Source organism: Formica exsecta, unplaced genomic scaffold (genome assembly GCF_003651465.1).
Source record: "Formica exsecta isolate Colony F162 unplaced genomic scaffold, ASM365146v1 scaffold192, whole genome shotgun sequence".
Taxonomy (NCBI): domain Eukaryota; kingdom Metazoa; phylum Arthropoda; class Insecta; order Hymenoptera; family Formicidae; genus Formica; species Formica exsecta.
In genome coordinates this window covers 966,402-991,928 of record NW_021849218.1, presented here as the reverse complement: position 1 = coordinate 991,928, position 25,527 = coordinate 966,402, and the positions used below count along the sequence as shown (strand labels likewise).

General features: G+C 40.4%; 1 protein-coding gene across 5 annotated transcripts in view; it reads left to right on the top strand.

Annotated features, from left to right (window-relative positions):
- Window positions 1-25,522, top strand: part of LOC115234000 (fasciclin-2) — a 102,701-nt gene extending 77,179 nt beyond the window's left edge. The window contains exons 2-11 of one of the 5 annotated variants that reach the window (XM_029804680.1): window positions 4,328-4,499; window positions 5,137-5,160; window positions 7,416-7,585; window positions 8,026-8,291; window positions 8,652-9,702; window positions 10,068-10,517; window positions 20,939-21,070; window positions 21,625-21,694; window positions 22,195-22,320; window positions 24,208-25,522. In XM_029804680.1, the coding sequence (XP_029660540.1) occupies window positions 4,328-4,499; window positions 5,137-5,160; window positions 7,416-7,585; window positions 8,026-8,291; window positions 8,652-9,702; window positions 10,068-10,517; window positions 20,939-21,070; window positions 21,625-21,694; window positions 22,195-22,320; window positions 24,208-24,349 (2,603 nt within the window). In that variant the 3' untranslated portion in view covers window positions 24,350-25,522. Of the gene's footprint in view, window positions 1-4,327; window positions 4,500-5,136; window positions 5,161-7,415; window positions 7,586-8,025; window positions 8,292-8,651; window positions 9,703-10,067; window positions 10,518-11,587; window positions 13,762-20,938; window positions 21,071-21,624; window positions 21,695-22,194; window positions 22,321-24,207 lie in introns of those variants that run through there. The other 4 variants (XM_029804681.1, XM_029804682.1, XM_029804683.1 and 1 more) reach the window with 4 other exon arrangements.
- The last annotated feature ends 5 nt before the right edge of the window (window positions 25,523-25,527 follow it).

Below are 25,527 nucleotides of genomic sequence, written 5' to 3'. Positions count from 1 at the left end.
ATCTAATATGTATTTATTTTTTAATCATAGCACTATTTATTGCGCAGATAATTAAACTGTAATTTAATTTATTAAGGTTTAATTTTGCAATTAATTAAAATTGATCGCGGTATTTATAAAAATAATTACATACAAATCTGAGAATCGAAAGAAATATGTTTCGAGTCAGACGTATATTACATGTACTTATTTAAGAAAATAGATATATTTAGAGAAATTACTTTATAGGACAGATGTATTAAGGTACATAATGAAATATGACGTATGTATACAAGGGTGCAATTGCTGTAGAAAAAAATATAATTAACTCTGTATCGCAACAATCTAAAACATCATGTAACCCATAATTTGATCGCGTATTTTCATCTCGTTGCTGACTCGCCAGCGATAGATAATATCGTACAAGTTCAGTCCGCCGGAAACATAATTGCGATTTATGTCTTGCCATTGTTCGAGGGGGACCGTCTGCTCGCTTTTGGCAAGCCGGCGGGGGTCACATTTCAGAACTCTCGAATGACTATGGGAAAATCTTTAATTCACCCTAGATTGCACGCCTCTAGTCCTCCTCTTCGCCTAAGCGAGCCGGAAATGATGAATTTGCGAGTCTTATCGCGAGGACGAAACGACGCGTCTCGTGACAGCGTGGGGGCGGCAAATAAATAAGCTGTCCTTACGGACGGAGAGACAACGCTCCCGGGGACGTTGTAATCCTTTGCGATCCTCCTTTCTCTCTCTCTTTCTTGATTATGAAATCTCTTATCGGAAATGACGCAATTTGCAAGCTCGAGTCGTGAGAGCAAAATTAGACCTACCGGGGATCCGTCGTTGTACGCTTTGTGAGCTTCACAAACGGCACAGCTGGTCAAAATTATATATTATCCTTTGTAGGAATTTAGATATCTCGAGACAGAGAGACCCCCTCGTGTGATCGAGGGGGTCGAAAGGATATTCCCTGAGAGCTGGAGTAGAGAATCATTAATCAAACGATCGCGACTCTTGATTATGTCTATTGCACGATTGGAGACAATTAGCAAGGATTGCAAGAGAATTTAAACACATCGGTTCGAAGTTTAAGCAAACTCCCCGCGATGCAAATGCCAGCGGCATTAAGCGAGCGTTGCAGCGTCTTATCATCATACCCCCTTCCCCCTCTCCACTCCTCTCCTCCCGCGGATCCCCGATACGTACCTTTAGCTCGAAAACGTTACCGTTCGTGAAACTTATCGCAATTTGCAAGCCCGGCCTCTTAACCTGCAAATTTTCCGAAAAATGAAGAGAAGAGATTTCGCTCTTGAATATCGCGCATGCTAATGTCGAGATGCGAATGTTAATTTCTTGCCACAGTGCAATCGCACAACGGTTTAATATTTATGGCTACGGAACTAGGTAATCATGAAAAAAGATGGCGAATCTCATTAATCACGTCCAGAATTAAATACTTATATTTATTTATAATCTTAATTGAAATATTTATTCAGCGAAAGATGCTTAAAATTCTATACATTTTTTTTAGTTTATATAAAAGGCATGATTTAGTATTTTTTTTTATTTTTTTTATTTTTTTGGAAAAGATGTTGAAATCGAAGAGTAAATTGCGAAACTCTTGTGAAATTACGGATATTTGATATGTCGATTGAGAGGATTGTCGTGTCCACTACGTAGTAAGATTCAATAAGACGCTTATTAGACTTGTAAAGATGTCGCAAAAGCGGCTTAAACTCCCTCCCCGTCCCTTCTTTTCCCTCCAAGATTTGCGGCAAGTGCACGAGCAAAATCCTTTAATTGACCGCACGCAAGAACTCATCATCCCGATGAGTCTTAGGCCAATTAAGGAAGTTTGTCCGTTAGGAAGGTTTGTAACCTTTCCGCGTCCTTGCGCTCGAGCTGTTGCAAGAATTAACGACTCCCGGTTTCTCGAGAGATATATTTGCATTATTCGCGATGAAATAATCATCTCGCATAAATTTCACCGAAGATAACGATGCGTCAAAATTAATTGAAATAAATGGCAATTTATTTCAAAGATATCTAGAATAAGCGCTCTAAAAACAGCATACAATTAGTTAAATAACAGAAATAATACTTTAGAATATTATCTGACACAGTATCCATTCTTTCGAAATAATGATTCTTTTTGGTAAAATAAAGAAGAAAAGAATAAGAATATAAGATATTTCAGAATTATCGTTGAAAATAAATTTGACAAATGTGAAAAATAGAATTAAACATGCATCCTTTTTAGGATGATGTCACGTAAATTACGACAAATCTTTATATAAATTTCGCAGGAATATACCACTCGTCTCTGTTGACGTCACTCTCGTAATATTCACTAATAGCGGTTCGCGCGCATATAGAAGCATATAGAAGCCTTTCGAGAGAACGAGAGGCTGACTTTTTCCGGCCGGCAAATTGTGGCGGTATCAATTCTCGTGCCATTGTCGATTATACGGGTCGGACGCAATTCGCTCGCGCCAGCAGCACGGCGTCAGCGCAAAACCGGTCTACTCTCGCGAGAGCCCGGCTTTTTAAATCCGTATTCAATTATTCTCGCAGTATCCACCGCAGTTTCAATATTTGCGAGATCAACTGTTACATCGCGTGTACCGCGCGCGAGTGGAAAGAAAAAAGAATTATTTAGGCGAACTGTGCTGGCCTCCGTGTTTCGATTACACGGCTCCCCCATCATATTGTGCGCTCGAATCGAGATTTTTTTTTCCGTTCTTTCACTGGCCGTTCGATTTTTCTCCCGCGTATTGTCGAGACAGCTCGCGCGCTGTCAGAATTTGACAATCGCTGGCGGCGGGAAGCGGCGATCAGCTGACGACGTGAATGCGATTCCGTTATCGCTTTGCTTAATCAGGATGTGAAACGAAAAATTGGACGATCGTTAGTCGCAATTGATAGATATTTATCGCGCATTAAAGTCCCGTAATTAACCGTATCCAATCGTAAATCGACGCTTTTTCCACGTGTTACGAGAAACTCTCGCGTACTTAAACGAATAGTTGCCCGTTGCAGCTGGCTCGTCGTAAATTCGATTATGATTCCCCACGTTGTGGCCGTTATTTCCATTCGTCAGGTAGAGGCCGCCGGTAGGGCTTTACGTACGCCAAGTTAACGAGCTAATGAGCTCGCCGAATTGGCACAGAGAGCTGTGAACGCGAGCGTGCACATCTATTCTGCATTACGACGCTGATGCAGCTCGCGTCCGGATGACGAGAGGAAGAGGAGATCGCGGAGAGCGTTTCCCAGTTAGGGGCAATTCCGCACTTTCGCTCACCGCAATTAATTAGCTCAATTCTCGCTTCCTGTTATGCCTGCCCGTTGCGCCGCCACGTCGGGCGCGCCCATCACACGCATTCCGACGACGCTCGCATTCCGTTGTCATAGTTCACGCACGCATCTCGAAAGCGTCCCCGAAGGCGTTATGCGACGCGAAGCGACCATGGGCGCCGAGACGACGTCGCTCTGCCTCTCTGTGTTGTGCATTTACGTGATGACGGCGCCGCCGCCATCCCCGTCTCCGTCGGAGACGGTGTCATCTCGTCCCACCCGCGTGGGTAAGGCCGTAATTGCGCGGATTAATCTACTCGTCTTGGATTGTGGTTTAAAAAAATTAATTTTGTTTAATTTATTTAAATTAAATTAATGTGATAAAATATGGGGTTTGTGACACGAAAAGAAAATCTGGAAATGTGAAAATGTTTTGGTAAACTTTTTCTTTGTTTCGAGAAGCGCGGATACATTTTTTTTTCGTGAATGAAGTGAAATCATAATATACTGAAAAATGCAATAATTTATTCTTATAGCTAAGAGTAGAATTTAATTAAATTGTAATAATAGAATAAATTTTAATTTATATATTAAACTAAATATTTAATTTTTTAAATTAATTTATATTTATTATAACATAAGTAAATTTTAAGATAAGTATGTGTAACTATGAATTACAAAGATCCCTTGCAAAAGAATTTAAAACGGTATTTTAATTGCAAATGAGAAATTACACGTTCAGACATGGCACTTAGGATAAACATCGTTGAAAATGAAAGAGATTCGCAAGTGTGTAATCATATTCTACTCATCTGCGCTCGTTCTCACAGTTTTCATACTGTTTTGCGTTAAAGGACGTTATTTATGCGTTCGCGACGTCTACAAAAATAAACGCCTTGTAATCGTATCATTATCGGTGAATTACGCGCAATCAATCTAGCCGCTCATCGAGACCGGTGTTTTTCGCCGGCGTCTTTTACGCTTATTGAACACGCAAACGCACACATGCTCTCGGTGACTAATGACCGTTGGTGGTTTTTCTCTTTTACAGCTTTCGCGAACGCGATAGATCCTCACCTGGAGATCCTGCCAAGCGGCGACATGCAGACGAAGCCGATCGGCTCCAGCATCCTTCTCACGTGCAAACCGAAGGTGGACAATCCGGAGCTCGTCCAGGACATGCAATGGCTCGATCCGCAGAATCGCGTGATTGAGTCTCTCAAGTAAGTCGATTATATCAGCTCTCTTTTGCTTATAAATGATATTTTCGAAACGACGCAGAAGCGCTTGCACCAACGGCGCGCTTTTTCCTCTATCTATATTGTAATCGATTCTCGAAAAGATAACGGTCAATCAATAAGAGATGTAAGCTACAACACACCGTTGGTGCAACGATCCTGCAATCATTCTTTACTGAGGAATCTTTACGAATAATTAAAAGATTAATGAATTAAATTGTTGTTTTTTTTTTATTAATATTTGCGTACAAATTGCTGCCATATCAATCGATATATTTAAATAAATTTTATATATATTCACGTCAAACTTTGTTAGAATACTACAATTTTTTATTTTATTTGAGAAAGAAAATCTAATGGAAAGTCGTAATGAGTTTAGAGATTCTTTTAATCACGCGATTAAAATGTTGAAAGATAATAACAACTGTATTTTTGATAACTTTGTGGTTTCTTATTAATGACGCGATAGTTTTTATAGGTAAAAATTATTAACTAAAAAAGTACAGAAAAGCATTTAACTCAATGGTACACGAATATTGCATTGCGTTTTTGCGCAAACAAAAAAGCGTACTTTATAACACTAACTCGAGAAATTTCTGTCACTCCTTTAACGCAAACACAGATTCGTCGTCTTGCCGATCGAAAGGCGAGTATAAAAAACTCATTGGAGATCTAAACGTGCAATCATATATCGTAGTGCTCGTTTTCTGCCTTCTATTTTCATCTCTCTGCGATACACTCATATACCATCACTTCGCTCCGTGTTCGACACCATTATTTTCCCACGATGCAGCCACGATGTTTTCCGCAGCCTGGTGCTTACGGAGCTCTTAATTGCCGCATCGCTGTTCGCGAACTGGCTATCGCTCGTTAAGCCGTTCGGAAAAGTTTCGAACGGTTCGAACCTGACTTATTGAATGCTCGAAGCGGAAAAACTCGTTGGCCCGGGGAGAAAAAAAAACTCGTTGGTGAACGAAATTTTCGTTCGTGTATATAGAGTAACCTGGAACAATCGTGCTTTTCTCCGATGCGGATTTTGTGAAAAATCTTCCCGACTTTGTTTCGAATGAAAACAAAATAAAATTTCTTTTTTAATTTTCTATAATCGCGTTTTATAATTTTCATCATCGAAAATTAAAATCTTTTTAAAATTATTTACAAAAAATATTTTTTTGCTGTTTATTTGCCTCTTGTAGAAATTTTATTTGTCGAATATTTTAATCCTTTTTTCTTATATTAATTCTTTTACAATCCCCCTTTTATAATTTAAAGAGTAAGATTTTTCTGAAATTATAAAAAACTGCAGAAAAAAGAAATATTATTTGTAGAGTATTTTTAATTCTTTTTCACGTTATGTTAACGAGCTTTTTGATTAAATCGCCCGAGCCCGAGGAATTAAAAATGAAATATGAACTTTCTGGGACACGGCAATTAAGCAGCTCCGCGATGGCGCAGTTCTACAAAGATCCCATTTCAAACAGCATTTGCAACATTTGTACATTATACTGTTCGTGCAAGTCTGTCCATAATATCGCTAATAGCTAATATATGTACCGCGGGTCGCTCGCGCTGCAAGTATTTAATCCAGCGATCAAATAATGTAACGAACGTTAACCCCGGTAACTGATTCATCGTGTCGCGTGTTTGCACGATTACTCGAACCCCCGATTTGCATAATTAAGTACCTTCGTCGTCAAGAGTGCCGCGCGTGACATTTCCGGACGAAATCGTCTCGTTTCGAGCAATATCACCATTCAATTATGTTCTCGATAGCGTCTGTTACAAGTTCGTTTACGAAAATTGATACCTCGAGAATAGATGAAGCTGGAGAGAACTCACATGTGCCATTCATTAGAATGAAAAAGTGCGAATAATCGAGATAAGAATTTTCTGTCGGGACTTTTGAATCGCTTTGTATATAATCGACAGACTGTCACGAGACGGTGCCGTCTTCTCCATTCAATCTTCTCCAATGACTTTCTCACACTGTCTCCTTTCTCGTCGCGATGTCTTGCATCCTGCGTGTCTTGCATTCGCGCATCACGATCATCATTACAATACACTCCGGCTGCTTCACGATAAATTAATATTTACTCATTCTCGATGCCACGTGTTGTTCAGTGCTTCTCATGTTTCTTATTCGACATATTTTAAGCGCTGTAATAATTTTCCGCTCTATGAGGACGGAAATGTGCCGCGGAGCAGCCGTGCCTCTGTCATCTCGTGTCACCTTCATAATCCGCAATATCCATATTCGTAACCTTCATCGTCGATGTCCAATGACTTTCTCACACTGTCTCCTTTCTCGTCGCGATGTCTTGCATCCTGCGTGTCTTGCATTCGCGCATCACGATCATCATTACAATACACTCCGGCTGCTTCACGATAAATTAATATTTACTCATTCTCGATGCCACGTGTTGTTCAGTGCTTCTCATGTTTCTTATTCGACATATTTTAAGCGCTGTAATAATTTTCCGCTCTATGAGGACGGAAATGTGCCGCGGAGGAGCCGTGCGCCTCTGTCATCTCGTGTCACCTTCATAATCCGCAATATCCATATTCGTAACCTTCATCGTCGATGTCCCGCGCGATATTACATCCGGCATCTCTCATCGCTCGGCATATTATATGGAAATTGCTTGAATACATCATATCTCTCACCTGTGCTCACATCATCCGCCGATACGTTGCACCGTCTATATTACTATGCAACATTGCATAAAACGAGGTCACGTGGATGCGATCCCAGATCTCCTTGACACGTCATCCTCGCGTCATCCACGAAGGATATCGCTAATATCGCCACTCGGTGTGATCGTTATCGATCCCTTCGTGTGTCGTTTAAGATGGATATTTTGCGAATTTTTTTTCCGAAAACCATGACGTTATTCTTCACAGCACGCACACGGGTCACTCCAAGCCTGCCATGTACACCGAGCTGCACCAGGATCATAGTCTGTCCCTGTTCTTTAATTCTCTCCAGGAGGAGCAGGCTGGCAAGTACACCTGCAAGGGTACTTATGCGCAAAACCAGCCGTTGAACAAATCAGTGACGATCGATACCATTAGTAAGTATGGTATTAGAAAAGCGCGGTAGAATTTTAATTTCCGAGAGAAATAAATTGTATTCCGATATACGAAGCATCCCCAGTGATATCGAATAGCGCTTAATTAATTTCACGAAGGTAGAAACGATCCGCGGAGAACGTATATAGTATATTCATAAAAATCTATAAAAAAAACGATAACAAAATTTTTCGGTTAAAATTCTATTGGAAGCTATGTGTAACTTTCCGGTAAGGTGGCAATTAAAAAAATTAAGTATTAGATAATATAATTTAGTTATTTTTAACAGTCGATGAAAAATAGCTTTTTTTTGTTAGAAAAAGATTTCAATTTAATGAAACACTATACACATTTTTCTTCCGGGGAAAACAGGACTACGATGTTTAATCGAATAGCTTTTTTTTTTTTTCTTTTAATAGAAAACTTAATTTGTTATCAACAGTTGCGATCACGTGGGACGACGCGCCGGTAAATCAATATCCCATTCTCGGGGAGGACTTTTCTATTATGTGTCGAGTACGCGCTAGGCCTTCGCCCTCAGTCGATTGGCTTTACAATGGGGAATTGATAAAGACGAACGATCGCTATGTCATAAACGCATACTCCTTGAAGATCAATAATGTACAAGAATCCGATGACGGCATATATACTTGTCGTGCGTCAGTGCAGACCACAGGAGAATTGCAAGAGCGACTTATCCGCGTTGAGGTATTACAATTAATATTTTAACTAAATAGCGTGTACAAATAAAAGAAAAAAAAATTGCATGAATCAGAAACGAAAATTGCATAAATATTTCTACAAATCAAGTAATTATTATTTTTACGCTTTTCATTGCGAAGATTATAATTGTTGTGTATTATTATTTCCTTTATGCTATCAGCACTTGCTAATACATTTTTTGAAATTCAATTTATTGTTAATAATTTTATCTAAGGCACATTAATAGATTTAGTATGGATTTAAATAAATGCGAAAATAAATCTAGATGAATTTATGTGCCTATTTATATCTTTAAGCGTGTTCTGATAAATCTCCGCATAATCTTGTTTAATAATTCTTATACAGGTACACACACGACCATCGATCGAGGAGATTTCGAGCCCGATAGATATCACTGAGGGCGAGAATGCAAATATCGAGTGCAAGGCCACTGGCAAACCGCCGCCAACGTTCACATGGATCAAGTCTCTCACTCAGCAAAATCTCTCCATTGCCGATCGCTTTGGCGTCGATCCGGTCACGGGTGTGCTCACTATCACCAATGTGAACCGCGAGGATGCGGGCGAATACCAGTGCACCGCGACAAATCTTGCCGGCACAGTCACCACCAACATCCAGGTGAACGTAATCGTTAAACCGAAGATCATGGAGTTCCAGAACAAGACCGTGGTGGAGGGCAAGAACAAAGAGATTATATGCAAGGCCTTCGGCCGGCCGCCTCCCGAGGTGACCTTCAAGAAACTCAATAAGCAATACCTGATGGGCGCTCAGCCGCAGGACGATCGAATAATCATGACGAACAGAGCGGACGACGTGTCCGGCGAGACGGTCGGCGTCCTGGCGATCCATAGCGCTCTCACCAACGACGACGGTCTGTACGAATGCGTGGCGAAGAACGCCGGCGGCGTCGCCTACAAGAACGGCCATCTGACAGTCGAGTTCCCGCCCTCCTTCCGCAACATGCCGAACATTACGATCTACTCGTGGGAACAGCGGCCAGTGAACCTCACTTGCGTCGCCGAGAGCATACCGAACGCGACGATACGCTGGACCATGTACGGTGACCGGAGAGTCGAAGACGATATCACGATCCAGGTGATTGGCGACGGACCGACCTCCATTCTTCAGATACGGCCGACCGATCGGAGGTACTACACCAACTACAAGTGCATCGCCGCGAATATCCACGGCACGCGAGAACACATAATCGAGCTGAAGGAGGCGACGAAGCCCACCGAGCTCGTAAGCGTCAAAACAGTCGAGCTCACCGCCACGTCAATAAAATTCGATCTGATACCACCGATGCATCCGGATCTACCCGTCGAAACCATCAGCGTGCAGTACAAGGATAATAATCAGATCTGGCAAAATGCGAAAAACAGGACGTGGTCTGTCGGTAAGTTTCTTTTTGGGGAAGGAGGAAAATGTAAAATATATCTTTCTCAATTTTAATGGGCTACTAAATTAAAATCAAAAAGTTTGAGAGATTTGAGAATCGATATTTTAATTTCTCCTCTCCAGATATACGTTAATGAATTCACATAACTAATCTTATCTGAATTAACGAGGTAGATAATTCAGATACGCCTGAAGACACTTGTTACAATCTTTTTGCTCTTATATATGTAAATGATAAGTTAATAAGGAACATGGAACTTTAGTTTCATTCATGAGGACAATATGAGAAAATTAATAAATGTTGAGTAATCTATGTGCTAAATAACTATTTTATAATGACGGAACCAATGTCTCGTACTTCAGGTTCTGTATACGTCGTCGAGGGCTTGAAGCCGCAGACGCCTTACGATTTCCGCTTCGCGGCGATGAACGATGTCGGTCTGGGTAACTGGGGTGGCGAGCAGCACGAGACCACACCCGGCAGGACAGTGCCAAACCAGCCAAAGATCCTGACTACGCCTGGCTCCGAGTACGAGCAGTCGGCGTTCAATAACCAGTACGAGCTCAGTTGGCTCGCACCGCCTGACAATGGCGAGCCCATCGACATGTATCTGATCAAGTACTGCCAGATAAGACGGGTTTCGGGCGAATGGGAGATGTTGGACGATACCTGTCAGGAAGTCAAGAGCCAGGGTAGGACGAGGCTGTATCTGAAGGGCTTGAGCTCCGATACCTTTTACAGGGTCGAGCTGCAAGCTCACAACATAATGGGCTACAGCAAACCCGGATCCGCCAAGTTCAGGACGACCAGAGGTAAGTCACCACCTTCGCCAATTGATTTCTCTGTGTTCCTACGATCCAACGTAATTACTGCCATGACGTATCTATATTTCTCTTAATCATTTCTACTCGAGATATATAATTCCCTTTGAAATATATATTTATATATGTGCACGAAGCTACTGCACCGAATGATATTTTTTTTTCTTCGCGATCTTTAAATCGTTTGTCAGTTTGTCGCCCCTATTTTTGTTTATTCGAGGAAGATGGGAAAGGGTAATTTGAGGTCTCTCCTTTCCTCGCCTAAAATGTTTTCATTCAGTTAAATTACTTTTTATTTTTCTCTAGTAATTCTAATTGGTTCTTTGTTGACGACGAAAAGATCTTGTTATCGCCAGAAAGGCCTAAATGATTTTGTTTGCTTGCTCTTTTATCCTTCAAAAATATATATTATTATTTTTCATAGAAATTTATCCGAAAGTAAACATAATGGTCTTTATTTTTTTTATATAAAACGCACGTTTTACAGGAATATAAACCATTTTTACATTAATATTCGAGATATCAATTTCGATAGATAGTGTTATACTTTTGCACGTTACAATCTTTATCTTTTATACATAAAAAAATGGAATGTTTCTGCGAGAGTAACAATACCCCACGGCCATTCTGGCGTTAATCAAAGTTATAGGATTTGAAGAAGTCCTCAAATTCCTTGACCCTTACGCAAGACATCAACTAGCTAAAACCTACCCGATGACCGTCGACGGGTTTCGTAGAGACGTTACAATGTTTTTATTTTTATTTATTTATTTTTTTTTTTTTTTTTCCCATACAGCTGATCAGCTGTCAAATACTGAAGTAATATTTTGTTTAAAAATATTCAGGCATGAAAGTTTCGAGATTATAAACGAGAAAATATTATTCTTCTAAATTTACTTTATATAATGGATTATTAACTTGGAACATATAGTGTAGAGACGTTTCAATTTTTTTTTTTTTTTTTTTTTTTTTTTTTTTTTTTTTTTACGCGATGACGAAACTCTCTCTCGACTGGAAGACGGAAAAGATTTTTTTTACACAGAGCCTTTTTATCCATTCAGAATCTGCGGGCAACACTGTGGACTACATATTATTATCTGCTGCTGGTGATACTTGCAAGATCGCCGTGGCCACCATTACCGCAGCAGTAATGCTTCTATCTCTAGCCATTTAGAGTCGTCGTAAGGAATATTTACTCCTCGCATTCGCGCTAATCCTCGTGAACCGTCGTAAACGCACGCGTGAACGAAGACGAGGCGAATTCGTCGACAGTACAAGCGGGAGACACCACGATGGATGAGAAAGAAAGAAAAAGAGAGAGAGAGAGAGAGAAAGAGATATATACACACGCTCTATTAATATAACACACAATCATTCGTGATTTCCTTGCGAATCTCGTGTTTCGTTCGAATCTGATCTGAAAAATCAACGCGAATCTCACGGATACTCGAAGCTTAAAAGATATTCGCGCGAGACACGACGGCGAAAGTTAATCGCGCGACATTCATACACACACATACACGCGCAATTGTGTGTCGTTCATTTATACCCACTTATAGTGTAATAAAAGGATCGACAACAACGAAGAGCCGAGGGGGAAAAAAAATCGACTCACCGGTACATTCCAAAATAGCGTTTAAGTAGGGTTTTATAAGAAGAGAGAAGCGCGTGAGAAAAGGAGAAGCGAAGTGTATATTTATGCTTATTATTTGTTAAATGCGCTCACTGTGTTAGTGTAAACGTACTGGTACGTTTTCTTCTTATTTTTTTTTTTTTTTTTTTTTTCCCCGGATTGTGCTAAGGCTGTATACTCCTTTGGGTGAACTCTTGTAAGTAGCGGGTGCGCTCACCTGTTGTTCATCGTGGTGCGAGAAAACTCACGTGACCAAAACGATAACGTATATTGTATCTCAGTTATAATTTTTATTTTAATAATTAAAGATATTCAGATTTATCTACATTCTTAAACGAGAGTTAAGATATTATAGGTTTATAAGTCACTGACGAGATGTTCAGTCGTCAGATTCTTGCAATTTACGAACTTTTGTATGTGGGATTATATTATAGCGATAATTAAAAAAAAAAGGAATGTGCTTCCCTATCTACATATATATACGTACGTCGATTCGAGCGCAAACAATTTATCGAACAGATATCTGACTATGAACATGAGACTATAAGGTAGCGAGACAGGTATAAGAGTGCTACTGCCCTCAATTGCCAACTATTCACACGCAAAGCTCGGTAACGAAAGAGAAAAGTCGATATTAAGAGGCGAGCAGCCGCGATTAGAATCGTGGCGACTCGTAAATCGCGTACACGCGAATACGAATGTAATACTTGTACCTCGTTGAATGCCTGCAATCGGAGCACCAGAACCGTTCACTGAGTTTGCATTAATTAATATACGTCGGGTAATTTATGAATAATAATTTTAGACGAAACTTTTTTTCACATGTCCTTTTTGCGATCTGACTTTTTTCGAAGAGGAAGTTGATAATAAACGTTCTAAGGAGATGATAAGGAGAACGCGATGGAAGGAAGAGGGAGAGGAACAATAAAGCGATTAAGGAAACTCGAGTACTTGAACTAGCTCGCCGATCCATCAGGCTGTCGGGGGGAAAAAAAGATTAATCGAGTATAATGCATAAGAAACGCGATGAAAGAACTATACGGTCCTTGCTAGTGGACCTTTGCGATAGAGAGGGGGAAAAATCCGTTTTTATCAAAGAATACCTGGACAGACAAGGCGCGAAGAGACATTTTCCTGTTTGAATCGACAACATTCGCGACTCGCATCCGTACGATATTCTTTCGCGAGCCAAAGAATTTCACACGGGGGGATCCGGAACCGTTAGTTCTAGAACTCCCGACTCTATCTAACAGCGCGAACTTAAAATAGTAGAGCCGCGAAACCTTTGACAAGAGATCGCTGTATATATTCTGCAAAACTAAAATTTATTTGCATTTTTACAGCGAATTATTTAAATTGCGCTATATTTTAGAATTCTTTTTTTTTTTTTTTAGAGAGTTAAAAAACTGTTTTTTTTTTTATATATTATTTAGAACAATGAAATTATACATCAAATTATTATAATATAACAATTGATTAACGTTTATGTGGGCTGTTCTATATATAGAGAAATTAAATGTCATACGTCATATTCTCCCTCCTTATGAAGAACGTTTCTTCATAATATTTATTTGGGGTGGTGTGTAATCTCATTGCAAGCAATTATATAAATACTCTCGGATTGGAACTGTGTTCGACTCCACAGTCGAGTTCTAGGATTAATCGCGTGTCAAAATTTGAGAGAGTCCGCACGTACAACGACTCCGCACGACTGGCAGACTGGCAATTAATTTTTTCAGTTGGATTGATTTCAGTGTGATTGCGTATGATTTTTCTCTCCTCTCTTGCCTTTGATTTTGTTTAATTTTTACTTTCTGGGAAAGCTCGTGCAGTCATTAGTTCTGCTTGACTAGTTTTGAGATACGTGTTTAGTGTGCGCATGATCTGTGTGTTGCGATATCATTACGATTATATGATTCTCTCATTACATTTATAATATAATTATAAATTTATTATTATTATGCCGTAGTTTTTTCTTACGTATTCTACATAACCGCCGCTACCGACAGTAGCCGCCACTTACCGCCGTCTAAGTATCACTAGAAACCATTGTCGTGATTAATCACTAATCTCTCGGGCGAGATGAGAACAGGAATCGAGAGCGATCTAATTTCGACGAGTTCAAATTTCGATGCGAGAGACAAATGTTATTTCCAACGTGAAGTAAAATTGGAGCAGAGTTGGATAAAGATTGCTTATTTAAATATAGCAATTAAGTATCTTGTAATATACATTACAGTATTTTAATATACATTGCAGTATTTTTTTTATATAATGAATAATAATTTAAAAAATAATAACAGCATCAGAAAATGATTAAAAATCATTTAGAATCATAGCTTTCATTGATTATTACAAATGCTGAGTTTCTTCCATTCGTTCGTTCATCTATCAAAATATATCATAATTATTCCGATCAATGAACTTAATGTCATAGCTTTCATTGATTATTACAAATGCTGAGTTTCTTCCATTCGTTCGTTCATCTATCAAAATATATCATAATTATTCCGATCAATGAACTTAAAATTGCAAAGTACACTCTCCCGTATCCTTTCGTGTCGAAAATTGAACTCGGCGGAATTATATGCCGTTTCGATCCCTGGATAAGAGACTACAAAAGGAGCGCGGTTCGATCTCGAAGGCCTGGTCGTATCCGGAACGCGGGCGGTCTCTTTTACCTCAAGTGCCTGTAGCCACATACATACACGTACAATACACACACATATATACGCAATACACACGCAATACATACGCAATTGACCGCCTCCCTTGAGGCTCGCGCGAAAAACATCGACGATCGATCTCGATGTGACGAGGTCTTCGACCCGTATCTTTTCACGTCCCTTTTATTGTCTGTCTTCGCAAATGCCTGGGTTCCTAGATATTAGCCCACAACGCATGGCATGCGCTTTGTTATCGTTACCATCCCCTTTTCCCGTCCCCCACCCCTCTCTTCCTCTTTTTCTTTTTTTTTTAACTTAGCGATGCGTCGCGCCGAGTTCCATTCGGCGGTGTTCCCATTCCACACACGACATGTTCTTCCCGTTTCGACAGCGAACGTGGAGAACTTGAGAGTTCGCGAATTCCTCGACGTCGGATACAGCGAACGGTGCATAGAATTTTGATGACAAATTCTTTTCTAGCATATCCGAGATCGATTTTTCGTAACGAGAATTTAAAACTAATCGTTATTTTCGATATATCCTGCAAATTGGAACAAATTGATAAAATTAGCTTCGAGAGAGAGAGCTACTTTATTTTGAGTAAGCTCGATTTTAGCAGAGATCTTATTTCGAGCAAAGCAATCGCGCGTACACGAGATATTTAATTCTGAAAATATTAGAAAATTGGCCGCGATTAAATTTGCGCTAATGAAAGATCGATTCCACTTGTTCGTAAAAATTCTGTCATAAAAATTCGACACGATTCTAAAGTGGAGATGGACCATATAACATAGACGAATGTAGCGTAAGAATATTCCGATCTATATTAATCACCGATTATATCGAATAACATTATCCGATCGACGATAATGTTATAGCACCCGAAATACCTATTGACGTTTGTAACTTGTATCGAGATTGAAGCGCACGTGGCCGTATCATGAATATTTGTGCGTTTGCAGATCTAGTAAATGTCAGTTAGAATCTCGATATCTTGGAGCCAGACTGTCCAATAACATTTTGTTTTGAAAGAAAAAAAGAAAAATCTAACGGAAGTGCGAATCTATCACGTTGGCAGTTGAATCTCTTCTTGTTCGACTTCTTCCTTTCGTTTATCTTTCCGAGATAAGTTGTATAAACTGGTATTGATCAATCTGGCTTTAGGGTATCGACACGTACGTATCGATAACGTGAAAAACCGATATGTACCGAGACTACAGCCACGAACATCGTGATTAGATACCACGTGATAGATGGACCACGACGGAGCCCCTCCTTAATTCCGTTTACGGTCGAATCAGCCAGAAAAATTCGATTAGACTCACAACCGATTCACGAGAAGACAACAACGATGATATTGACGCGCAAATGCGCTGTTTTACTCTCCCGTGAAAATAATCTCCCAACTTCGGAAAAGCCGCGAGACGAATGAAAGACGCTTCTCGAGGAGAGAAGGCTTTATAAAGCCTTTGTGGATACGCGGCGAGGAAGGACGAGCTCGGGTTTTAAAACCGTTAAGACAATGTCGACAATGAGCAGCACAGTCGTTAAAGGAGGAAGGAAGGGGGTGCGGGGGAGGGATAGTTGCCCAAACGGTTCCGTCGTGAATCCTCTCCTCGACAAGCTTCCCTCTATTCCGGCGAAAATCGTCCGCCAGGAGAACGCGCTCCTCGTAACCGGCCAACGGAGATTCGCACTCTGTCTCGCTAAAAGGATCCATGGAATTGCAATTGCGAATAGACTATACGGTATCGATTTAGTACGTCGAATTCCGACAAAGAGACTTCGGGGCCTCTTCTGTCATTTCGCTTTGCCAAATAGAATCGCGCACAATTCGGCCCGAGTCTAATCTACTTTTCTCGTTTCCTGGAGAGAGAAACGCTCTGTGTAAAGTCGTTCATCGCGCGTTTACCTGAAAATGCGAATTACGTCGCTCTCGTGCGCGAAACGAATTTTCAACGCTGTCCGGACATTTTTTTTTTTTTTTTTTTTTTTAGATTCGTTATTTATAACGAATATCCGAGTATATTCATCGCGAGATCGCTCGAAATTAGATGGTTAAATTTCGCAAGTTTGTGACGAGAATACGAACCCTTTATATACATATATCATATATAAATAACTTGAAAGGACACGAAAGCAGAGCTGAATTTAACGCCAAAAGCACTCGAGAATAGTTACAAGCTATATAAATGGCTCTTTCTGCGCGATTGTTCGACGTGTGTTCGCGATTCACGTGGGGGGACTAATTACACGAGCATGCAGTTTGTTCCCTCTCGCCTTCCCTCCGGGGAGGAGATACGAACCGAAAACGATCCTACGGCACAAATCGATCGATCCTCTTGGTTCCTATGCCGGGATTGTCTCATGCACCGGCTTTGTTTCGCACTCGAGGATCGATCCCTCGCGCAAACTGCGCGCCCCCGGATAAATTGCGAGCGTATAAATGCTCCATTCGCCGACGACTCACGACTCATTGTTCCTCGCGAGCGTTTGCTTTCACCCGACGTTTCGAGCACACCGGAGTCGTGTCATCATCTCGAGGACGCGATTCCGCGATGGACGAGGGGGAAATCAATTAGCGGGAAACACCGGGATTATTCCGACCGACTCGCCTCTCGTCGAGTGGTTGCACGATCATCTCGGGAATTCGTCCCGCGAGAAAAAAATGTAGCCTCGTTGTCCGTCGAGCCAAGTATAATCGCGATCTTGCAGTAATTCCGTTGATATAATCAAAGTCGTCTTTTGATAATTTTTGCCGACAAAAAATTAAGATCTTTTCCTCACTCAATTTTTCAATTCATATTTTGACTGTCAAAATGCGTTTTTATTTTTCTTTTCTTTGTTATTTCCACCGCGTCAAGGATAGAACCGTCACGTTTCCCTCGAGAGATGCCGAAATAATACGCGTCTGGTATACACGTAATCTCGACGTGTCTATGTTCGAGCAAGAAATTTCCCAGCACCAGCGGCAGCACAGCAGCTGGAGTGTTTCTCGTTACGGATCCGCGCGACTTTGCGCGGGGAGATAGAAACAAGGGAACACACAGAAGAGAGTCCGAATAGGTTCGCTCGCGAATCCGTTCGTGGAACCCTCTCGTGGAACCGGCGCCGCTGCCGCTTATAAATAGCATCCTCATCCGCGTCGGGAGAGGATGAACCGAGATGATCGGCAAGAGGATCGCAGAGAGAGAGAAAGAGAGACGGGCAAACATAAGCGCGATATCTCTCCGCGATCTATTTCCGATGGATGGTTTTCGCGCGTCGAAACGACTCTGCATCAGCTCTCCCATTGTTATCGAAATCGTTCTTTCTTTTGCAATTCGTTCTTTCCCTTTATCGTACTCTGATTTTGCAGCAAATTATATTTCCACGATAGTTTCACACGCGTGTAATAACACGTATGTTATAGATATTATTCGGTAATAAATGCAACAACGATGAGAAAATTTTCGTTTCTTCTCGAAATTAAATTTATTAATCAGCTCTGAAATTATTTTATTATTCTCTTGGAGAAGAAGAAGAGTTTGATATTGGAATAATAAAAACATCAGGATTGTGCCCGGAGACTCGCATACTCGATCGTTGCCCAGCTAACAAACAATATTCGGAAAAGCCTTCCGCCAATGCATTAGTTCAATTTTTTTTGCAGCTTAATTTTTTTCCACTTTGTTTAATACTTTAATACCTCGTTTAATACTTTGACAATTTTCCGACATTTTCCAGCGCGTTAAACGAAATCTCCATAAACAAAAACTGTTTTCCTCGGAGAAAAGAGAATGCTTAAAGCGCGCGTATCAAAACCCCGTGAAATATTTTTTTTTTTATCGATGCGCTTATGTTGTGCTTTTTTCGTACTCGATAGCAGAGCGCAGTTTCTGATGAAGGAGAAAAAAAAATATATATATGTACACACATCGCGTATACCGCTATACCGGGGGGTAATTCAGGCTACGGAAGATACGCACACAGATTGTGTCCACGACGGGATTAAAGAATGATCACGCACGGCACGGAATTAGGCACGGACTGAAAATAAACCGGAATGCGAAATCGAATTTCAACGCGGCCGTTGGCCACGTTTCCCGCTTGCTTTTACGAGACATTTTATGGTTACGAGTCCCATCATTTTTTTCCATTTTTTTCCATTTTTAAAAAATTTTCTATTACGATATATCGCTGATTCTTCGCCCGTAGCTTCCGAAGGATATGTTACAAACCATACACACCAAACACATTCGGATACACTTATTATACAATATACACGACATGTATATGTACAAACGTATATATATATAAAAATATATATAGATAGATAGATAGATAAAACATTTACATACGTTTAAGAATATGTACTAGCCTAGTGCCTATTATGTTCGTATTTATGAGAAGGATAAAGCTCGTATAACTCGTTCTTTCCCTGTGCGAAACATTCAACATTGTAAATATAACGGAACGACGTAAAAATATATGTGAGTGTTTAAGGAGAAAAAAATTGATACGGATGAACGAATCCGAGCCAGCGGAGAAGCCACCTTCAAATTGTGCCAAAATGCCTTCGAATTTTGAATTTACAAGGATCTCTTCTCATACGACAAACGAGGAGGAAAGACGAGAGACGATTGAGAATAAGGGAGAAATCCTTTTCGAGATCGCGCGTTTGCAATTTGAGATGGTTTCTTTTTCGGCGGTCTTGTTTATTTTTTCGCTTACATACACCGCCTCTTTTACTTTACAATTATAATCCATAAAATAAACCACGGGAAGCAACGCGCGCCGCCGAAAACGGTAAATATCTCCTAAAGTACAAGCAAGTGCAAGATGTGGCCGCTAACTAATGTAGTTGAGAGCTCTGTGAAAAATTGGCAGTAAGAACGGGAGAGAGAAAGAGAGAGAGTGAAAGGAAGGAGTGCCGCTAACTAATGTAGTTGAGAGCTCTGTGAAAAATTGGCAGTAAGAACGAGAGAGAGAAAGAGAGAGAGAGTGAAAGGAAGGAGCCCGAATGACAGAGTGTGTTTGTGAGCAAAACAACTAAATGCGAGGCACTCACAGCGGAAGGGGCTTTTTGTGTGGGGAGGTAGCACTTTTAGATTAGTGGCGCGTAGATACTAACATATCGGATGTATGGGAGGTAGTGAATGAGCTTTTTCTCCCCCTTCCTCCCTCCTTCCTTGAGCTTTTTAGCACGGCTCATGGTTGTGGTGTTACAAGGCGAAACTCTTTTGTCGCTTCTACGCTCTGCAGTGCGCTAATTATTGCGATCCATTAACCGGCGTGTAACACACACACACACATATATATACACGTACACACACATTTTCACTAGCACACTCATACGCTCTGTGTGTCTCCTTAACCGACAATCACCACTTGTATGTCTTGCCGTTGTCGCCTTCTGGTTTTTGGTTTCCTCCTTTGATAAAGACGGATTTTTGCCGCATTTTTCCCCCCTCCCCTCACACACAACCCCGCCAAGATCGTGTTTCTTTTCAGGAGACTAAAATATCATTGTTCGTGGAACGTGTTTGGTGATGCGACACCGTGAGTGATATTTTTTTCTTTCGAGAATCAACTATCTTAATTACTATACCAACGTGACGTAATCTTTTCACGTATAATTATACATAAATTTATACTTGCGTCTCTAAAAAGTCATCATCATGATATTACAATTATACCAATATTAATGATATACATGATAATAATTATCTCATACTCACATTTCGAAAATCGTTTATTTCAAGCTTAAAAAGTTTCTTTCGAAGAGATACAAAAAATATTTAGCGAATCAAGAATCGACCGATAATTTTCTCGTATTAATTAATTAATTCAATTATTTTTATACGAAGCAACAGTGAAGCCTCTATTGTATTTTTTGGAAAAAAGAAACGTACCAGTACGTTTTCTCATCTCGCTCTCTCGCAACCGCCTTTGCGACGCGATGAGACACCGATCTCAGTCCATCCTCTCGAACACAACTGTCAATCATCACCAGACATCGTTCCGTATCGCTTTTGCACTAACGGACTGCGATATTATATATACATAAATATATATAAGCGCGCGCGTACGACGGATACGTTTGAACGATTATGGTTTTATCGTCTTTCAAGGTACAGATACGAGCGTGCTGCAGCATCAGGGCCCGTTGCTGACAAGCGGGGCCGTAATCGGCATTGTCATTGCGACGATATTCATCATCTTCATCATCATCGATGCCATCTTCTGCTGCGTGCGCAAGACAGGTAAGCTGGCATTAAATCATTCGCCGCTCTGTACCGAATAGATCATTGATAAATTCTCTCTCGCATAATGTATGTAACGGGAACGTACGTATATGTATGTTCACAACTCGTGTTGTCAATTATCATCGTACTAATTACGGGCATTATTTTCATCGCTAATTATTTGCTGATCGCGCTGATTATGACTCAATTATGAAGCTTCGAAATTAATCATTATGATTAAATATGTCACTTTTGATGTCACAATTGAATTTGCATTCGGCTAATGAAGATAATGTAGGATGTGAATTTTTTAAAGCGGATATCGAGATTCCAAATTTATTTCAGATGAATTCGTAGAGAATTTCTGAACGTGCAATATTGTTGCAAAAATTGAAGAACGCGACATTTTATTATTGAATATAAAAAAAATAGTAAGAAAAATACATTAAAAAATGAATTTAGAAATTGAATGCGATTAATCATAAAACTATTGCACTTGATGTCGTGTTTTAATTGTTGATGATTTTAATATGTATTGCGTCTATACTCTTGTTTTTTTTTATGCGTTACAGGAATAATTTACATCATATGCGAACGATCTCGGCGGAAACCAGTCGACGAGGAGGACGCGAAGCTCGGCAGGTGAGTCTCGTATCCCGAATTGCTGGTATTTGATATGTAAATGTATTTTACGAGATATATACTCTTTTTTGGATATATATATTTCTATATACAATCTACACACCGCATCTCGTTCATACTATTACATATGTACTCTACATTGTGCTTTGGCAAGTCTAGCGCTACTTTATCGCGTTATCGAAACTTTGCACCCGTCGTCGAACTTTCGTTGACACATTTCGGAGCGTTTCTTTCTTACGTCATTCGTCCGAGATAATTCGATAGCCCGAAACTTGTCGCGCGTTCTCGGGATTGTTGCACGAATTCTTGATTACATGCGCGTAGCTCGTGGATTTGTCCTCACGTCGAAGACGCGAGATAGTAAGGGGATGGTAAACGGATGCGATGACGGTGGTAGAGCCGCGATATCAAACGTTTGAGAGAGTAGCCCGCCGCTAGACAGTGTGAGACAACACTTTAACTCCTCTCGTATTTCTCTCTTTTTCTTTTTTTATCGGTAGTCTTTACGGTTGGCGGTTTCCATTGCCGTATTGCGACCAAAAAATGGCCAATGTCGCCGGGGTCACGGCCATCCAAGACTCGGGTAGTGGAAAAAATACCATTAGATTGGTCAAACACACTGCCATGTAAGAGAGAAAACGATCTATAAGCGAAATCAGTAAGAAGCATGGCTCCTCACGAAGGGGCTCCGACACGGCTTTCCACTTTGCATGAAGTTTTTTTTCTTTCTTTTTTTTTCTGTTTCCTTCTCCCTCTTTCTCTCTCTGTTTCAACGACTCTCCTCTCTTTTTGACTTCCCGCAACGACGATAGTCGCCCATCGCTGAATTCGCCCAGCGGCGTTCGGGGATGAACCGTCTCGTAAGGGAAGTCCTGATACGCATCAAAGGGAATTCGATGAGCATGAGAGAAAATATCGGTTCGATCCGACGCATTCTTTGTGCCGCCAACCACTCTTCGTACTGCAACACGTTGATTTTTTTTTTTTACACTCTTGCCTTGCGCCAGGCTGCGTGTTCGCTCGTGGCTATATAGTTGATGGAACATTCTCTATTTTTATTTTTATTTTTATTTTTTTTTTTTTAATTTCTGTGAGACGGGTTGCGGATAATTTGGACGAAATAGCAACCAGTCTAATGGACTACATGTTTTGTTTATCATTTTTTGGAGCGAAATAAAAGCGCATAAAAATAATTGTAGAAGAGAGGGAAAAATGGTAAGCTTATAAAATCAGAAAAAAAATTAATATGAATTGCGGATTATTTATTTTATTTACAATATGTTAGAGATGAAAACTTTTTTCTATGTAAAAGGAAATGTTTATCTTAACTTTTCAAGTTACAATAAAAAAAAAAAAAAAAGAAGGCTGTTTTAATTCACGGTTCATAATTCGTAGATTTGTTTTGCTCGTAAGTAACGTAGAATTTTGAAAATGATTCTCAATGGTATGATTTGAATACTAACTGTATGATTTATACTAACTGGATTAGTTTGGCGTTCGAGCGAACACGTAGCCTTATAATTCTGTTCAATTTTGCGCATAGAAATCGCCGGTACTCGCCTGAGCTTTGGCCATGCCGCATGCACGATACACTTAATTAAAGTAATGCTCACTTCATTCTTCATTCTTTCTAGTCTATTCCGTCACCGCAAGCACGCGAATCTTTTTTCCGACCTGCCAGTTCCGTACTTTACGAAGCGCGAATAGCGGTGCAAAAATACTCGAATCGCTATAATAACTCGATGTAATTTGAACGGAATAGTGGTATAAATTGACAGATAGAAGGAGGAAATTCTTTACATATTTGTGATGCGTAGAAGAGAAGGTAAGAATGCGAGAGAGAAAGCTCGATTTCTTGAAAACGGAGAAAATATATACCACTGTTTCGCGCAATGATTCGTATTTTAAATAATTTCGAAGAAAAAAATTGTCAGGGATTTTATTTAATCGTGTGGCTTATAAATTTTATATCCTCGAAAATGCGCGCAACTCATATATAAAGCACAAGTTATAAAGAAAAATTAATCATTAAAAATAAAATGTTAAAAAATTGAAAAAAGATTTGAAGCATAATTACAATTGAAAAAACTATAGGTTTAATAAAAAAATATAGAGGGAAAATTCTCTTTTTTTCTCCTCATAAACTTCTCTTTTTTTCATCTCTTGCGTACTTTGTACATGTTCGCGCGCAAATGCATCTCTCGGCGTAATAAGCGCGGATTCTCCGGGATTTATTGAAAAAGGTAGCATATATACCCCGTGCATAAAGAGTCGCGCATCTATTTTTTTTTTCTCCGGAGCCTCTCGTTGCGACGTTTCTCTTACTTTGCGAGTGACAAGCATGCCTGACGTGTATATTCGATGTCGCACCACGCGCCGCATATATGGACATGCTCTCTTTTCTCTTCTTTTCTTTTCTTTTTTTTTTTTTTTGTCGCCCGGTATTAGAAGTTAATCCGACAACCGATGAAGTCACGGTCGTCCGATTAATATTGCATTCGATGCTTTTCCAGAGACGAGAAGGAGCCGCTGAAGGAGGAGAAGAAGATAACGCCGATCATCGACTCCGGACTGCGCCGGGAGACCTCAATCACCTTCGACGGCAAGAGGTCCATCTCCAAGACCGGCTTCGTCGGCAAAGACTCGGCCGTCTAGATATTCTTCCGGCGTACTAGATTGTAAATCCGTTCCGGAAAGCGCAGCGCGGTTTCTGGCTAAAGTGTTCTCGAAAAAAAAAAAAGAAATAGAAAAACAAAAAGGAAAGAAAAACGTGCAGAGCGGATCGTTCGCGAGCCCGCTTGCGGAAAGACGACGGGAGTTTTGGCGAGTCGCTATATCCGGAATTTTGCCCGGACGGAGCCTCTCGCGGTTGCTTTCTCGCCGTTCAGCTCTGCTTTTCGTTTTGCCCACGCAAAACGTGTGCGCGATTTCACGGTCGCAGCCCGAACCGCCTCTCCTTCTCCCCTTTCGACGCCTCTTACCTCGTGTACCGCCTGTTCCTACACTTCCTTGCGAATCCCTCTCGGAAACACTTCCCGCGTTATTGGCGAACTTGTCCCTCGTCAACTACTTTGTTGCAAAGTTCTCACTGCGCGTCTAATTTCGAACGTAAGCCAAGAAGAGAGAGAGAACAAACCTTGGAAAATCTGATAGATATATCCAGCATATTTTGAGTCATTCAAAAAGATTCTTTTTCAATTATGCGTGTAAAGGAAAGGATTCTAATAAATTAATCATAATCGATTGAAAGTAATGTTAGAGAACGGGAGGAAAGAATTCTTAACATAAAATTCAGCCCAACATTTTTCGTTTATGAATATGTCCGGTGTTTAAAAGGTTTGTCCCTCTCACGAATGTAAAAACAATCTCTCTCTTATCCCGTCAGTGTACTCGCCGAAGCATAACTGAAGGAGTACAGATAATCGATAGCTTACGAAAACGAGAAGTGCAAAGTGAACAAGATGTACTTGGTAATGATTGTTTTTAGGAGGAAGCTATGAACATAATTGTAACTTAGCGTATTGCAAGGAAACGAGGAGTAGGTAGATCGCTTGCGCGAGAAGAAGAGGAATGTACAAAAAAAAATAATTCATCGTGAAATTGATAGAGGCCGATTTAGTGATGAACGCTTCGAGGCACCTTTTAGATTATCACAGTCTAGTACGCTGGGTAGTATCGCGTCCCTTTGTCGCGCGTGACTTCACGAAGAAAGTCGCGCGGAAAGTCGTACTCTGTTGCGCTTAAAAGATGGAAAGGAAACACTCCGTTCCGAAAGAAAATATTGCATTTAAGGAGTATACAATAACAAGAATGCAACGTTCGCGTTCTGTAAA